The sequence below is a fragment of the Phyllostomus discolor genome, chromosome 5 (assembly GCF_004126475.2).
Source record: "Phyllostomus discolor isolate MPI-MPIP mPhyDis1 chromosome 5, mPhyDis1.pri.v3, whole genome shotgun sequence".
Taxonomy (NCBI): Eukaryota; Metazoa; Chordata; class Mammalia; order Chiroptera; family Phyllostomidae; genus Phyllostomus; species Phyllostomus discolor.
Genome location: NC_040907.2, coordinates 4,816,161 through 4,832,651, shown reverse-complemented (window position 1 = coordinate 4,832,651; position 16,491 = coordinate 4,816,161). Strand labels below are relative to the sequence as shown.

The 16,491-nt window shown below is 57.9% G+C and overlaps 1 protein-coding gene across 1 annotated transcript; it reads left to right on the top strand.

Annotated features, from left to right (window-relative positions):
* The first annotated feature begins 861 nt into the window (after positions 1 to 861).
* On the top strand, positions 862 to 14,730 carry ENO1 (enolase 1). The gene is made up of 12 exons (XM_028513472.2): positions 862 to 1,308; positions 3,467 to 3,560; positions 6,061 to 6,156; positions 7,418 to 7,476; positions 9,087 to 9,156; positions 9,638 to 9,771; positions 10,123 to 10,345; positions 11,028 to 11,225; positions 11,924 to 12,125; positions 12,789 to 12,897; positions 13,122 to 13,180; positions 14,295 to 14,730. The coding sequence occupies exons 2-12, from the start codon at positions 3,476 to 3,478 to the stop codon at positions 14,362 to 14,364; spliced, it is 1,305 nt and encodes a 434-aa protein (XP_028369273.1). The 5' UTR covers positions 862 to 1,308; positions 3,467 to 3,475; the 3' UTR covers positions 14,365 to 14,730.
* The last annotated feature ends 1,761 nt before the right edge of the window (positions 14,731 to 16,491 follow it).

Here is a 16,491-nt window from a genome sequence, read left to right as displayed (position 1 = left end):
CATTTTTGGCAGCTGACCAGAGGAAACAATAATTAAATTCAAATACACATCTCAATGTCTCTATGAAAACATGGAGATGTATGTATGGCATTGTTTTACCGTTCAGACTTACAGCCCAAGAAAAATGCTGAGAAATCCAAAAATCACTATGCTAGAAAAGGAAATGATGGCCTCAGCACGCCCCACCCCCCTCCCAGTGGGTGCTACAGCAGATTTTAAATGTGTATCAGTTATTTCTTGATCAGAAAGGTGTAATCACTGCACTCACACCATCCTGTTTTTCATCTGCCAGACCACTGCAGAATGTTACCTGTTTGAAACCTTGAACAAAACACCGCACCCGTGTGAAATTTCAGTGCAAATCTTTCCATGTACGGTTCACAGGATGTCCGGTAGATTTGATCTACCGAGGAGGGTTAGGGAGAGAGATGAATCTCCTTTCGAGAAGGAACACGAGCAAGAGCTAGAGAATAAACCAACGAACACGGGACGGAGACGTGCCTGATACACGAAAAGTATTAGCTGTAATGAAAGGGACGAGAACCTCCTCTCGGGCCCCGGGCTTGCCACCCAAGTCTGACCCGAGGAACAGGACAAAAGGACAAAAGGACAAAAGGACAAGGCTGTTGGGACGGGGTCACCTAGGCCGGCGGTCGGGAGCGCAGCGCACAGCCGCCTGCGGGCGCACGAGGCCCCTGGGGCGCAGCTCCGTGGCGCCCGGCCGCCAACGTCTCCAGGCCAACGGGGTCTCCAGGGGAACTGCGGAGGGAGAAGGGCGGGCCGCGAAGGTCGTCATCAAGGTCGAGGGCCCGCCGTGCGGCGCCGGAGCGACGCTGCGTGCGTGCGGGACTCCGAGTACGTGATAGATCCCGGCTCCCTCATGCCGGCCGCGCCACCCCGCCCCTACCCTGGGGTACCGGCGCCAGGGCCCGCGAGTCCAGGGGTCCCAAAGGGGGGCGGAAGTAAAGTGGGACAGGGGTTCCCCCGCACCCCACACAGCCACCGGGGGGGCCAGAGCACCCCAGCACCATAGCACCCCACCTTCGCGGGTAGCCCCCCGTCCACCCCGCCGGCTCAAAGGCCAAAAGAGCGCCCCGTTCCCGGAGGCGAGGCTCGAGTGACAGTGCGCCCAGCCAATGGGGAGGCGGCGGGGAAATGGGCGGGGCTTCCCGGAGCTGGGCAGGAAGTCCGGGCAGTCGGCCCAGAGTAAAGCTCGGGGTACAGGGAGCGCCCAGACCTTGAGGCTGAACGCTCGCCTTCGTCTGCAGCGACCGGCTTCTTTCCCGAGCGGCGACCGCCAGCGGCTGGGTAAGGACTCGGGGAGGAGCTGCCCAGCACACGCGCCCAGGCGGGCCGCGCGTACGGCCTCCTCGGGGCTCCTGCCCGTGAGACCGCGTGCCGAGGGGTTCGGCGGGGTCGTGGAAGGGGCGGGTCGGCGCGTGCAAAGCGGCCCCGGGCCCGCCGTGCGGCCGGAGGCCAGGGCGCGGCGCCGGATTTCTCCGGAGGGACCCGCCTGTGCTTACGGAGTTCTGGGGCCACATAGCTGTAATGGGAGGTCAGGAATCGGACGCTCAGGCCAACTAGGACAAGGCGTTGAGAGTGGAAGATTTTGGGGGGAGATAACTGGCCTAAGCCTGCGTGCCTATGAAAGCCGGGGGCCCTTTCTAAAATGGAACTAGGGGCTGAGAAAGAGGAGATGCACGGGGAGCTACATTTCCCCCCCCCCCCTACACACACCACCAGTTGCCCCTGCTTCCCGCAGGTGGCTGGCCCTCGGCCTGCAGTTGGGCGGCTGGGAGTCCAGCCCGGAATGAGCAGTAACTAATACAATTTCAGAAGGTGCTTACCGCTGGGGAGACCGAGGCAGAGCCCCTGGGTAATTCATTGGGAAGCCTTCCAGGAACCTCACTCCGGCACGGGCTGCACCCGTCTCTCCTGGCCGGCCATCGGCAGTCAGCCCTGATCTGCCAGGAAAAGGACGTATTTTAGGAAAGCGGACGGTTCCCTGCTTCCTCCCTGCACAATGTGGTCTCCGCCCTGGGCGGTGCGGTCCATTGGCTGACCTGCCTCAGGGGCACGCGTAGGCCCTGACCGCGTGGTCCACTTATCCGCCCTGGTCCGGGGTTCATTCCTGGGCAGATAAAAAGCTGTGAAGACTCCTGGTAAGACCAATCTTCCTTCCTGCCTGTGCTCCCTAACCTTTAATGACTTTTTTCCCCAAAATCCAATTTAAAGGCAAGTGGAATTTACCTTGTCTTGTATCACTAAAATGAAACAAAAAATTGAGCTCTATGCCGAAGTAGTGCAGTGAAGATGTGCTTAAAAGTGCATTAAAACTAAAATCTATGCTTAAACAAGTTGCCTTTTTGTAAGATAGTAGCTAAGAACCAGATACCTTTTTATCTGCTAATGAATAAAACTTCATTGTTACACAGGCAGTAAAGCCACAGGAGTGACTTCAGGATCTAATTTTGAAACTTAAAAAAAAAAAAAGATACCATTTGCTGCTTCAGAACATTCCAGAAGCTGTTGGAGATGTGCCCAGCTAGAGAATGGCTTCTGAACACTAATTCAGTTCCTCTCATCCACGCTTCAGTCCTTGTAGTGGTTCAGTGTCTTCCTCAGAAAATAGCGAGAGGCTTTCTTTGAAGACTTGCTCTTTGTTATTTGTAGCCACTTTTTTTTTTTAAACGGTGTTTTCAAAGGAAGACTTCCCTCAGAGTCCCGGTGTTTCCTCTCTTTAGGAAGCATGGCATTTCGTAATTAAGGTTTTTAAGTGGGGCGTTATTGCTGTGTTCTTACCTTGCTGAAGACCCGAGCACTGTGAGTTTTGGAGCCCCAGAGACTGGCAGAAGCCAAGATCACGGTGCCCAGACCAGGGAGCTCACTGGTTATCTGCTATCCACCAGTGGAAGGTCCTGCTGCTACCTCAAGTTTAATGTGATGGAATATGTACCAAACTGTTAATCCACTGTTTCCCCAAGAATCGGGTCTTCTGCCTGTCCACCCCTTCCCCCCAGTTTTAGTCCTAAAAGGTTTTACCCATGACCTTCATTTCCCCTTGGTCCTGACATGGTCCCCTTCCATGCTCATGCCAACCCTCAGTGTTGATTAATGACAATAATTAGTTTCCAACTGCCCACTCCCTGGCCACCCTCCGTCAGTGCGTTCGTCTCTCCTGCTGGATTTGATCATTGCCTGGCACACACCTCTCCTGGTATCCTTGGCCTATAGGATGGGGCCTGAGCTGCTGGGGTTTAAGGCCTTGCAGAGCTGGGCCTCACCTGCTTCTTCTGGAGCGATCCCCACTGCCTTCAGCAGGCATTTTCTCGAGTCTAGCCTGCCTTCCCACCCCCAGCCTTCAGTGCATGTAGGTTCTTTCTCGTCTGGCAAGCCTCAGGAGCAGTCCCTGAATGAACAGGCCAAGGCTGGGTCGTGGTTTGTAATGTGAACTCTCGCCCCACAGAAATCCACCATGTCTGTCCTGAAGCTGCACGCCAGAGAGATCTTCGACTCCCGCGGGAATCCCACCGTTGAGGTGGATCTCTACACCTCAAAAGGTACGGGCCACCCCTGTTTCTCTAGTTCTTCCACCGCGTTCCCCTTCTGAAGACTTCCTGACGGTGACAGAGCCTTGGCCAGGGGAAAGTGCGTTACCGTGAACGCCTTTCTTTCTCATGTGCCCATCTGGTAGGCCGTGATTTCTGCCTGGGCTCGGGTTGCAAGGCAGGAGCCCCTCCCTGTCTCGCTGCTTCCTAGGCCGGTCGGTGAGGCAGGGGACGAAGGTCAGTCCTTGTCCCTAGGAGGGCCCATTACTAGTTTGCTTTCACGCTTGTTGCAACGAAATGAGCAGTGTAAATATAGCATTGCCATCTTGGTTTCCAGAAATCGTTCCTAAACCACAGACTGGGGACGGTTTTTACTCCTGGGTGTTGGGCTTCACCGGGCTGTCGGTCTGCCGAGGAAGGGTTTGCCTGCAATAAAGAAAGAATAGAGCAGGGCCTCTGGTGAAGAGTCCCTCTGTAGCCCCGTGTCACCCCCACTAGTGTCTCAGCTGTCGTCTAACTGGGCACAGCGGGTGAGGCTGGAGCAGGGCTGGGCAGAGTCACGGAGCGGGGCTGAGCACGTGGAGACCTGCCCGTCAGAGCTGAGTCACGCCTGAGTCACAGGCCTGGCTGCGGAACCTCCAGCCCTTCCCTCCCTGCCCGCCTGTCCCCAGAAGAGAAGGCCCCCCAGTCTAAGTGTCATCGGGCGAGGGTCTGCCTGTGGTTGCTCACTGTGGAGGGCGCCCTCAGAGTAGGGGCTCCTTTCAAGCTTGGGCTCAGTGAACGCACAGCTCCTTGAGGCTGCTGAGAATTTTCTTGCATCATAGAGATTGACTTAGTCATCGGGTAGAACTTTCCACTTGGAAATTAATGGACTTGAAACAACAGTGAAAAAAGACCCAAGACGCTAGAGGATTGTTGGGCATGGGGCCCTTTTTTTTAAAACACTTTTTTTAAAATTTCAATTGTGATCTTTATTGTATTTTTCCATTACCATTTAGATCCCTGATTACCCCCCCCCCAGCAGTCACCACACTGTTGCCCATGCCTGTGGGTCCTTTTTCCTCTTTGCTCCCTCCCTCCATCCCTCACCTCCCCCACTCTTTGAAACACTTAAAATAAGTAAAATTAAATCTTATTTATTTTTTTGAAATTTAAATGACTGGGATTTTCCCTCTTGTGTGTCTTAATCCTTTTCAAATACAAGGGAAATAGATTTGTTAGCGTTTCATCACTTCTTTCTTTCTTAGAATCTACTGTTCGGGGAAGCTCTGCACTCACAGCAGAGCGGAGTGGAAGGTGCAGGGCTCCCGCGTCCCCAGCTGTCAGCAGCCCCCACCTGAGCCGCCCGTTGGGCGCTGTCGGACCTACCCCGACACTTTGTCCCCCGAAGTCCCGAGGTCGCTCCTGCGTCTGTCGCTTCTCCACCTGGTCCCGCACCTGGTGGGCGTGTGGAAAGCCGGGCCCGTGTCCAGAAGGATGTGTGTGCTGCCCACGCACAGTCACGGCAGCGACGCAGACACACTGACACATCATCTGTTGACCATTTCTGCCTGGCTTTTTCTTTCTTCTTTTTTAATTTATTTATTTTACTTTATTCCTTTGCCTTCACACCCCACACACGCACCAGTTCTTCACGGACCTCGGCTGGGGGGTGCCTGCAGTTTCAGGGAGACCGAGGAGGCTGCGCAGCCAGGTCTCTGCGGGGCCTTTCTCCATGCTGCCCCCTGCGGGACTTGGCCTTTTCTGCTCCACAGCGAGGGTCTCTCCGCACGGCCGGGGTCCGTGTCTGCGGGACGGGGGTGTGGTGCTTTATGGTTCTCCGAGTCAGGGGGCTGTGCGTCTCGCCGTCTGTATTCTCCCCGCCCCCACCAGTCCGTCCCAGTTTCTGGGTTCCTGCCGGCAGAGAACCCCAGGCAGCACTGAGCACTCACTGCTTAACCCCAAGCACGTGGACCAGAGCTGCCTCCCGCGCCAGAGCCGTGCTGCCCAGACCTGGAAGCTGGTCTCTCCCCCATCCCCTGTCCCGCCCCCAGTTGCTCAGGGTGACTCAGCAGCGGCGCCCTCGAGCTGGGCTGTCTGGCATGCCTCATAGTGTTTCTCTTGGTTATGTGTTGAAGATGAGATACATTGAGTTTGTTTCCCCTGTCTGGGGTCTTTAACTGCAGCACGGCTGCTGGGCTGGCCCGCGGGCGCGGGCTTGCTGACCTCCCGTCTCGAGGCCTGTGTTCTCACAAGGTCCCCAGGTGACACCTTCGCACGTTACAGCTGGAGAAACTCTGCCCCAGAGCTTTTTCTTTAAACTGAAGAAGCGCGTCAACTTGGCTGTAGGCTCTGCGTCGTTGCATAATCATGCAGACGTGTGAAAGGCCGGAGGAAGAGACCATCTGAGCCTCCCAGTTGGTGGGAGGAAGTGAGCGTGTTTCCCAACCGCCCCTGCCACGGGAGGGCGGGTGAGGGCTGTGACTGTGTTTCTTAACCATTGCTGTTGCTCCCCCCCACCCCCATCGTCCAGGTCTCTTCAGAGCGGCTGTGCCCAGCGGTGCCTCAACTGGCATCTACGAGGCTCTGGAGCTCCGGGACAATGACAAGACCCGCTACTTGGGGAAGGGTAAGAGTCCGCACCGCAGCAGGCCTCGGGTGAGGCCGCTCCCGCCCGACACAGCCTCCCCCGCCCCACGTGGCTTATGTCTGAGGGTGGGAAGTGCAGCCCACACTCGGAAGACTGGGGGTCCCTGCTCCTGGAAACTCAGGGCTGGTGTTTTAATGCTTATTTTTATGGACGCTCGCCTCCAGTCTGTGAAGGACTGACTCCTGGGTGGGCCCGGGACCCTCCGGATGGGAAGTGCGGTTGCTTGAACACTGGTGGAACACCTGGAGGGTCTCTCGGGAGGGCTCTGTGCGCCCTCCGGACCATCGGCCCTCTTCAGGGGTCCGGAAGGGAAGTGTCTGGAAGGGTGGGCTGGCTGGTGGCTCCCTGCTGATGGTGACCTACAGATCAGTGGTCACACCTTGTCTTTGCCCGCTGATTCACAGAAGGAGCCCCACGCTGGCAGAGCTGGGCTCCGGGGCTGTGTCCACCCACCTGTACACAGAACCAGGTCACAGAGAGACAGAGAGGGCCGGGCCATGCATTCTCCATGTGGGGGGACGCTGTCGCCCCTGGGGGTGGAAGCTGGTTCTTCAGGAGAAGCCAAAAGAAACCTCAGTATCACCCCAGTTTGTGGCCCACAGAGGGCGGCAGAGTGCCCTCGGGGGAGGAGGCGGTCCTGGCACGAGGTTGGAGACGCTGGTTCAGTCCCAGCTCGGAGTCCTGCAAAAGGCCCTTCCTCGGGGTTCGGTGGCTCGGGGCCCAGGCGCGCGCTTGTCTGTGGCGGGACCGCGCCATGCCTGACTATAGTGAGGGTGACCTTGGGGTCCCTGCCGTGTTCCTCCGCCTTCTGTTTCCTCTCTCCCACTCTCTGTCCTTCACCGCCTTTCTCTTCTGTTCTTTCCTTTTCCCTTCTCTGTCCACTGCACTGGTCAGGCGTCTCCCGACCCGTTAAGTATGTTAATGAGTTCCTGGCACCAGCCCTGTGCACGCAGGTAACGCATGGCACACCCTTTAGTTTCCACGGCTGGTGTGTCCAGTGCATGGTCTTGCCCACTAACCTCGCTGCTCTGTGTGCGGCTCTGACCGGGGGTCCTCGGTGAGAGCTCTCAGACTGGGCCAGAAAGCCCTCCGACTTCCGGGGGAGCAGGCCGCGGGGCTTGCAGGCGGTGCCACCGGCAGCCCCTGGCGGGCCTCGGGCCGTCCGGGTCCCCGTCAGTGGCTCCCCAGCGGTGCTGCTCAAGCCTGGTGTCCGTTAATGTCAGCGATTTGTTCCTTCTAGGTGTCTCAAAGGCTGTTGAGCACATCAATAAAACTATTGCGCCTGCCCTGATTGGCAAGGTAGGACCTGCCTCCCGAGCACTAATGAGCGTGAATGCCCTCAGGGCTCCCCCGGGCCGGTGGGCTCCCCCGCTGCTGGAAGGGCCCCTTCTGAGCGCTGACGATAGTGGTTTCGCCTTTGCTCACCCGCCCCTGCGTGTCCGTGTCTAACACGCGTGGATTGGAACAGAGGGTGGGAGGCCTCCTTCGAGCCTTGACTTTCCCCTCCGACTACCTTGACCTTCGGGAAGTTAATGTCCAGGGTGTTGGACGTAGTGTCCACGGTGACCGACTCACTCGTCACCAACTGTGGGGTTTACTGTATTCCCACTGGCTTTCCAGCAGCGGAGCTCTTGTTACGTCTTCCTCGGAGCTCCAGCGCGTCTAGCGCAGTGACAGTAGAGCCGCTGTAGGGGAGGCGGGCCCGGGGCCCGGGCGGCCCGGCCTGCTCAGCAGTGTGGCTTCCCTCTTCTCCCCCCGTAACTCCTGCTGCCCCTGCCTGGGGTGGGGGCTTTGACAGTCCTGCCACTGCCGCCTCCTCTGTCCTTGGCTGTGGTCCCACCCCTCCTTGAATGGGGCCTGTGTGCCGCTGGCCGAGGGCTCCTCCATGGCTGTCCCTGGCTGGCCGGCTGGCTTTGACCTCGCCTTTGCAGGACTCGGCAGTTGGTCCCTGGCGGCTTGTCATTACTGCCCTGTGGCTCGTACCCTCTGTCCCAGGCTCCTGGGCACCTCCTCACACCCCCGTTCTCTGTGCCGGGGGGCCCCTACCCGGAGTGACTAAGGGTGAACGGGTTCTTCCTGGACATTTTTCCCTGGGGGGGACATACCTCAGTGTAACTCTCACTGAGAGTTGGTCCCTGCAGCCACCTGCTTCAGGGACCGCTGGCTGTGTCACGGACGCCTCCGTGAAGAGCAGACAGTGCCGATCGTTGGCACGGCGTGATGGTGCTATGGCAGGTTTTACATTTGAGTCTGCTAGGGTGAACACTGTAAACCAAATACATTGTTACAATGTGGTTATAGTAACACCAGCTTTTATTTAAAATTATGTGGAGCCAGTTTTCAAGGTACAAATTTTATTACTTTATAACATCACCAAAAGTATTCATCAGCTATTTCGCTACATGGTTTTGGACTATTGCAAGAATCTTGTCAGTGGCTCCGAAGTTCACTGTCATTGAGGAGGACTGCCAAGAGCTGCACTGTTGAGTGAATAGCCTACCTCTCAAGCGCATGTCACTTGTCTGAGTGGACAGTGTGATGTCATTTATTGTCCCAGAGGTCACACTACTCTGTAGTAACACCTTGACGAGCATGCACCAGTCCATTCTGTCGTGTGTGTGTGTGTGGCCCCCGAGGGAGACTGCCCTTAGCGGCACACGGACCCTGTCCCACGTGTCTCGTTGGCTCCCTGGGGCTCGGGGACGTGCCTGATAGTACTGCGGCAAAGGGGGGCAGTTTTGTGTCTTCCCGTTGTCTCTGGAATCCCCCTCCTCCCCCCCTTGCCTGTCAGACAGGTATGTGACCCAACATTGATCCGGACTGTGCGCAGCCCCAAAGTTCTGTCGCATCCGTGACGGTGCAAAGGCCGTACACACAGTGACCTCTGTCCGTCCCTCCCTCCCACGTAGAAACTGAGCGTCGTGGAGCAGGAGAAGATCGACAAGCTGATGATAGAGATGGACGGGACGGAAAACAAGTGTGAGTGGCGAGGGGGCGCCCTTGCCGGGGAAGCCTGGTGTCCCTGAGGACCGCTCCGTGCCTGGGGAGGGAGGGGTGCGCGGTCCCTGATGGGGGAGGGGGGGGCTGCGTGCGCGTCCGGCCTGCCGGTTTCCCTCCTCCCCTCGGTCCGTCGGTTCTCGGTATCAGGAGCACTGGCTGGTGGCAGCCACTAGTCCGAGGCTCACTCAGCAGAGGGGTCCTTTACAGCAGCCGGGCAGTGGGCGGGCTCCGCCAGCATTCCATACGGCAGGAAAAGGGCTTTCTTTAGGGGGAAAGGAAGGTGCGTCCGCATGGGATGTGGTTTGCATTTCCGGCTTGAACCTGGAAAGTGGATGCGGTGAAGGGAGAGGAGATGCAGGATGCGGTCCAGGTCCACCCACCGGTGGGGAGGCTGGCGGGGGCAGGGTTCGAGAATAAGGAGTACCTCGATTTACCTCTGTTCCACCCTGCTCCGTTCCAGCTAAGTTTGGTGCGAACGCCATTCTGGGAGTGTCCCTGGCCGTCTGCAAGGCTGGGGCCGTTGAGAAGGGGGTGCCCCTGTACCGCCACATCGCTGACCTGGCTGGCAATGCTGAGGTCATCCTGCCGGTTCCGGTGAGTGGCTTCTCTGGACTTCCCTGGTGCGGAGTTGGGAGCACGGGCTTTCTCGTGGGGACCCGAGGCCGCCCACGTCCTGCTCTCATCCCCTGTGACGCCCACCACAACTCTGCCTCTTGCCCAGAGTGACCTTGAGCAGGTGCCTCCATTTCCCCGGCCCCTCCCCCAACTCCTTTATGGTTGATGGGGGTGAAAATCATACTTGTTCGGCTGTGTCCATTCACTGAGAGAGTGGCTGGTGCTCAGGCCGGGGAGCCTTCATAAGCACATGTGGCCGTGCGGGTGGAGTTATTTGGGTTCTGTGGGCTTCCCTGGGCTGGTCCTGAACTTGTCTTTGTCTCTCCGCAGGCCTTCAACGTCATCAACGGTGGTTCCCACGCCGGCAACAAGCTGGCCATGCAGGAGTTCATGATCCTCCCCGTCGGCGCCGCGAACTTCAAGGAAGCCATGCGCATCGGGGCGGAGGTCTACCACAACCTGAAGAATGTCATCAAGGAGAAGTACGGGAAAGACGCCACCAACGTGGGGGACGAAGGCGGGTTTGCTCCCAACATCCTGGAGAACAAAGAAGGTGAGGCTGCAGGGGAACCCTGAATTCGGTGCGAGAGTTTAGAGGTGCGGGAAGTCTCAGCACCAGAAACTGTGGCTGAGATTTTTTGTTTTGGAAGGAAAGTGGGGCTCACGGGCACCTGGCGGAAGAGCGGGTCCACCCTGCCCTGTGGCCACCACAGGGGTTGGCATGATTCAGCATCTGACCAGTGAAAACGGGCCTCTCGGTGGCTCAGCCCAACGGCTCGGGGCTGTTTGCCGCGGAGCGGGAGCCACGTGTCTTGTTCGTGTCCCTCTCCCTCGGGCAGCGCTGCCAGGCGAGGCGGAGCCTGGGGACGCCCTGCTGCCGCCCGGGGCCTCCGCCTGCTCCACCTGGCACCCAGCCTCGCGCTCTGGGAAGCCTGCCCCTTGGGGCGGCGGCCTCGGCCGGTCCCTGTGACCGCCTCTCGCCCAGCACAGCGGGCCTGGAGCCTCTGTTCCCAGAGTCAAGGGGGAGTTTCCCACTGGGCAGTGCACGCGGCGTGCAGACCGACAGTGTCTTGTCCTGACTTGGAAAAAAGTGACCGGAACCCTGGAATCCGACGGCTGGGGCCAGAGCACCTCTTGGTCTTTGCGATGGTGGTTCCCATCGGATGGTTTCTAGTAAAGAAAAATGGTGTCTCTGCCTGGCCGGTTTCCAAACTTGTCCCTCCCACCTCTTCCAGCCCTAGAGCTGCTGAAGAATGCCATCGGCAAAGCCGGCTACACCGACAAGATTGTCATCGGCATGGACGTAGCTGCTTCCGAGTTCTTCCGCTCAGGGAAGTACGACCTGGACTTCAAGTCGCCCGATGACCCCAGCAGGTACATCAGCCCCGACGAGCTGGCCAACCTGTACATGTCCTTCATCAAGGACTACCCAGGTGAGTGCTTCCGGGGCGCCATCCTCCTGCACCACCCGCGTCCTGACTGGGCATTTCTGGTTCAGATGCGCACCGTGCAGAGGGCCTCGCACGGGTGCCTGGTGCGGCAGAGGGGTCAGGGGTGTGCCGCAGTGCCAGCAGGCAGGGACACTGTGTCACAGTTGTTTACGCAGTGGAGCTGCCTCCTGTCACTGTCACAGCAGCTTCCCTAGCAAGTGCGGTCTTGGTTTGGTCGCAGGTGAGCCGGGCGCTCCTGTAGGCCCATGCTCACTGGGTGTGCAAGGTGGGTACGGACCCTTGATACCATCTTGTAAGAGAGGAACCGGAGGCACAGGGTGGCCAGTGAGTTGTGGGTTGAGCGAGATTTAAGACCCGAAAGGCTGCTGCCAAGCTCCTGCATTTAACTGTGGTGCTAACGGACTTCCTCAAGGTAGAGCCAAGACACAAACCACCCTGGGCAGATGAATACCCCGCTTACTCACTGTGGGTCCCAGGGTTACGGATGACTCGTGTGCCCTGGCCCAGGAGCGGGCTAGGAGGGCAAGGGCTTCCAGGACAAGAGCTGGGGAGCCACCCCCATCCTGTCCGGGGGAGGGGTGAGGCCACGCGAGCCACGAGTCGGGAGGGGAGCAAGCGTGGCATTGCCGCGGAGCAGGCCGGGCGACTTGCCTGAGGAGGCGCGGCTCTGCTTTCCTCAGTGGTGTCCATCGAAGACCCGTTCGACCAGGACGACTGGGGAGCGTGGAGCAAGTTCACTGCCAGCGCGGGCATCCAGGTGGTGGGCGATGACCTCACGGTGACCAACCCGAAGCGGATCGCCAAGGCCGTGAGCGAGAAGTCGTGCAACTGCCTGCTGCTCAAAGTGAACCAGATCGGCTCCGTGACCGAGTCCCTGCAGGCGTGAGTGCCCTTGGGGAGCCGGGCCGGGGTCTGGGGGTGTGGGGGCCCTCCTCTGTGGAGCTGCATCGGGGGGCTTCCTGTTGCACTCGGGGTGGCCTGTGAGCAATGGCACCGAGGGGACTAGGGTGTTGGGCAGTTGTGGCCGAATCCTGACCACTGGGACCCTGGACTTGTAGCTAAACTTCACGTGGCGTGTATCAGGAGACGGGTCTCTCACTTGAGGCTGAACCCCAGTTTTGTTGTTGTTGTTGTTTTTAAGACTTTATGTACTTAGAGAGAGGGGGAGGAAGGGTAAAAGAGAGGAGAGAAACATCAGTGTGTGTGGTTGCCTCTCATGCGCCCCCTCCTGGGGACCTGGTCCACAACCCAGCATGTGCCCTGACTAGGAATCGAACTGGCGACCTTAGGTTCGCAGGCTGGCACTTAATCCACAGAGCCACACCTGCCAGGGCCTGAACCCCATTTTTGGGATGTGACTAGAAGGCCGATGAGGTCCTTGGGTCATCGTGAGTTCAGAGGAGGGGGAGAGGTCATCTCCCCGGCCCAGCTGCTCCTGGGTCCTGAAGTGTCCCCTGGTGTCCTGCCGGGGATGGTGTCGTGTCATCAGGAGGGGCTGTTGTGGAGGCGGAGCCAATGGCATCTGGTGTGTTTGCTGACTTCTAGGTGCAAGCTGGCCCAGTCCAACGGCTGGGGTGTCATGGTGTCCCACCGCTCCGGGGAGACCGAGGACACCTTCATCGCTGACCTGGTGGTGGGGCTCTGCACTGGGCAGGTAAGGAGCCCCCTGGGGTGAAAGCTGGCCCTCACTGCTCCTCTGACCTCAGCTCCCAAACATAGAATGGGGGTGGGGCGCGTGAGTGGGGTCCTGGGTGCCCCCTCTATCCCTCTTCCTAGGGTCAGATCCTCCTTCAGAAATTGCTTTCTCTCTTGTCGAGACTCACTCGCAAGATTCGATGCCCCTTGTAAGCAAACACGGCCTTTCTCTTCTCCTCCCAGATCAAGACTGGTGCTCCCTGCCGATCTGAGCGCTTGGCCAAGTACAACCAGCTCCTCAGGTAAAGAGGACGTGAGCGCTGAGTGTGTGGGCACTGCCCTCGGCTGGGAGGCCCTGGCTCTGCGGGGCCCAAGGGCCTGAGCCAGGCGCCCGAGCAGTTGTTCGGCTGGAGCCGAGGGGGCAGTGGCCCCAGAGCTGGAGCCTGCGCCGTACAGTACTGCCGTCTGCTGGTGAAAGAGGGAATAGGCTCCCTGTTGGACAAGCATAAAATTTGAAGAGCCTCAGTGATTATTTAACACCCTTGTTTTGTAGACAAGGAGATCACTGGGACTCAGAGAGACGAAGAAAATTAACTCCGTAGGGCAAACGGCAGGGTTTTCCTTTGGGTTGTCGTGGTCTCCCCACTTTTTGTCTTGGTTGTGTCCTCCGTGTGTCCTTAGGAGGCTCCCACACCCAGGGAGACTTGTCCCCTCTTTTTGGTCACTTTTCCCATCTTTTAGGGGAATATCAGTCCTTCCACATTGCTCCTTTAAAACTATCCTGGGGAATTTTAAGCATTTAAAAAAACACAGTGGACAGGGAAATGTACGCCCTTCCCTGCTGCCCAGATTCACCAGCGGTCACGCTCCCCCACTCGGGGCCCCTTTCCCCTACTCTGGACTTCAGCGCAGATTCCAGATGTCCGGTGACCTCTCCCTCCCGGGAGGGAGCCCTGTCGTCACAGCACCTGAGCCAGCAGTCAGTCTGCGGCAGCCACAGCCGAGTCCGGGCATCCCTGCAGTCTCCCCAGGGCCCTGTGTGCACACCAGTTCCCCTCCTTTTTTTGCCCTGTGCCACTCCTTGAAAAAATGGGGTTTTCCTTTCCCTTAAAATGTTCTTATATTCAGAGAGATAGCAGTCGTGATGTGTCTTCTGCCTTATCCTTCAGAAACGGGGCAGGGGGTGGAGAGGAGGGGGCGGGCTGCAGGGGACAAGGGGCTGCCGGGTGGACGGGGGGGGGGGGGGGGGGGGCAGCCGGCTGCTCCTCTAGCCCCGGCCCCTCAGAGGCTCGCAGTTCCAGAGGGTTCGGGGATGCGGTGCACACACTGGACGCGTGCGGGGGTCTCGGCTTCTCTGGGTGAAAAAACTTAACTGCATTGGGATGTGACTTCTGTTTTTCCCTCCTGCCTCCCAAGGATTGAAGAGGAACTGGGCAGCAAGGCCAAGTTTGCCGGCAGGAACTTCAGAAACCCCCTCGCCAAGTAAGCTGTGGGCAGGCGAGACCTGAGCCCTGCAGTCGTCCGTCGGCTAAGTAGACCTGTGCTCCTGGCGTCTGCACGGGCAGCTGCAGGCCCCCACCGACCCTCACGGGGGCCTCCGGTGGCCTCCTGCCCTGCCCCTCCCTGTGGTGTTGTCACTGCTTCCTTAGAACTGCTGCAAAGGCCAGGCTCGACCATCTGGAGCCCTGGTGGAAACCCTAGCCCTGTAGTCACGTGATTGGCCCAAATCATTGTTCTCACCTCGCTTCTCCAGCGTCTGGAGCCCAGTGTATCTGCGTTGTAATCTCCGAGGGGCCCACGGGAGACCCCCGGTGGTTTTGTGTGCGGAATAAAGAGGCTTCGGTGTCCTGTAGGAATGCTCTGTGTGTGCGTGTGTGTCTGCAGGACAGCCTGTGATCTCGCCGGCCTGCGTCTAGAGTGTTCGTGGGCGTTGCCCTTCAGGGTTAGAGGCCCTATCACGAAAAAAGGGACAATGGCTTTGTTGCCCGAGGCCTTGGGAGGGCAGCTTAGGTGAGAGGGGACTTGGGCTGTGCCCTTCAGTACAGGTCGGGTCAGCTGGGAGGCGGAGTGACTTCGAGTGTGTGCGTGTTCCTGGAGAAAACACATGCAGGGCTGCTGCGGATTATCAGCCGGGGACAGTGGGTCCGGGTCACGTGACTGTGGTGTCCCACCAGAGGGACTGCTGGAGTGAAGAGCCATCCTGGGCAAGCTGGAAGGCAGGCCCCCCATTCCGGGGGAGGCAGGTAAAAGAATGGCTCAAAGGTGGCTTGGGGAGTCAGGGCACCTCAAGGGTCATAGAACCCTATTTAGATGAATTACATTTTAATTCCTTTCCTCAGTTTCACTGGCCTGATTTCAAGTGCTCAAAAGTTACACATGGCCGACCCCACTGTATGCAGGGAGTGCCGATATACACATGAATGTTGCGGAAGGCTCTGTCCCAGAGCAACGAGGCAAGACGTTTGCTTTTAAGACAAGTAAAATGCTTCAATGGCTATCTGCCCCTTGAAGTTCGGTCTTTTGTTAGCATTTTGTTTTTCTTCCTCTAAAGTAACTTGGTGAACGTCTACTAGTTGTGTTTTGATACACATACACTCAGTCGCTGGTATGGCTCAGTTGATTGGAGGTCCCAGATTCAATTCCCGGTCAGGGCACATGCCTAGGTTGCGGGTTCAGTCCATACGAGAGGCAGCCTATCGATGTTTCTCTTCCTCTCTTTCCCTCCTTTCCCCTCTCTAAAAATTAATGAGCATGTCCTCTGTCAAGAGTAAATATATAGAGATAAATATATACACACACACACAGAACCACACGGATGCCCCCTGGTGGACATTCTTACTCATTGCTTACCTACCAGGCTTTAACCCAAGAAGCAGACCCAGTAAGGGAAAATACTTGTATTAAGAGATTTATTGCAAGGACTTGGCTTACATGATTGCGGGGTTTGGCTGAGCAGATCCAAAATCCATGTGGCAGTTGATCCATAGGCAAGGTGACCAGGACAATTCCATAGGCACAGGTGAAGGGCAAGTTCATAGGTGGCATTTCTTCTCTGGGAGAAACCTCGAGCCCTGATTTAAGAAGACCCCCCAGCTGACACAGTCGGGCCGTGCCCCTCATCCTTACCTAAGGTCGCCTGACGAGTGGCTGTAACCATGGCTGCGGAATGGCCTCCCAGGCCGACCTAGATGAGGATCTGAACATCGGGACTCTGGTGAGGCTGACACATCGATCTCCGAGGCACGGCAGTGACAGAGGCCCCCCCCGCCCCACAACGTGGCGCAGCTCACACAAACACCCCGGACCGCCAGCCCTTCCCGGGATCCGATGACCGGTGTCTTCCTGAAAACTGATTCCGGAGGGAAGTCAATTACCCACCTGGGCCTGACAGTCTTACCTGGGCGTGTTTATCCCAACTTGAAAGCAGCGAGTTGGCAATAATTCTAAGCTTGGTTTAATGTCAACATTTTTAGTTTTAAAAACAAGGGGCCAGCAGATACAGGCCTTTGTCACTCTTGGGTTCAAGGGCAGGAGACCCTTCCAATATGCTCCTCCCGAAGAGAAGGCCGCGGGCTGGGCTTGACAGGTGAGGGCCACAGACCGACAGCTCGTG

Excerpts from the sequence above, each read along its gene's own strand:
- ENO1 (XM_028513472.2), top strand. The coding sequence starts at position 3,476 with ATGTCTGTCCTGAAGCTGCACGCCAGAGAGATCTTCGACTCCCGCGGG. Across the intron at positions 6,157-7,417 it reads GACCCGCTACTTGGGGAAGG|GTGTCTCAAAGGCTGTTGAG; the intron begins GTAAGAGTCCGC and ends TGTTCCTTCTAG. Across the intron at positions 7,477-9,086 it reads CGCCTGCCCTGATTGGCAAG|AAACTGAGCGTCGTGGAGCA; the intron begins GTAGGACCTGCC and ends CCTCCCACGTAG.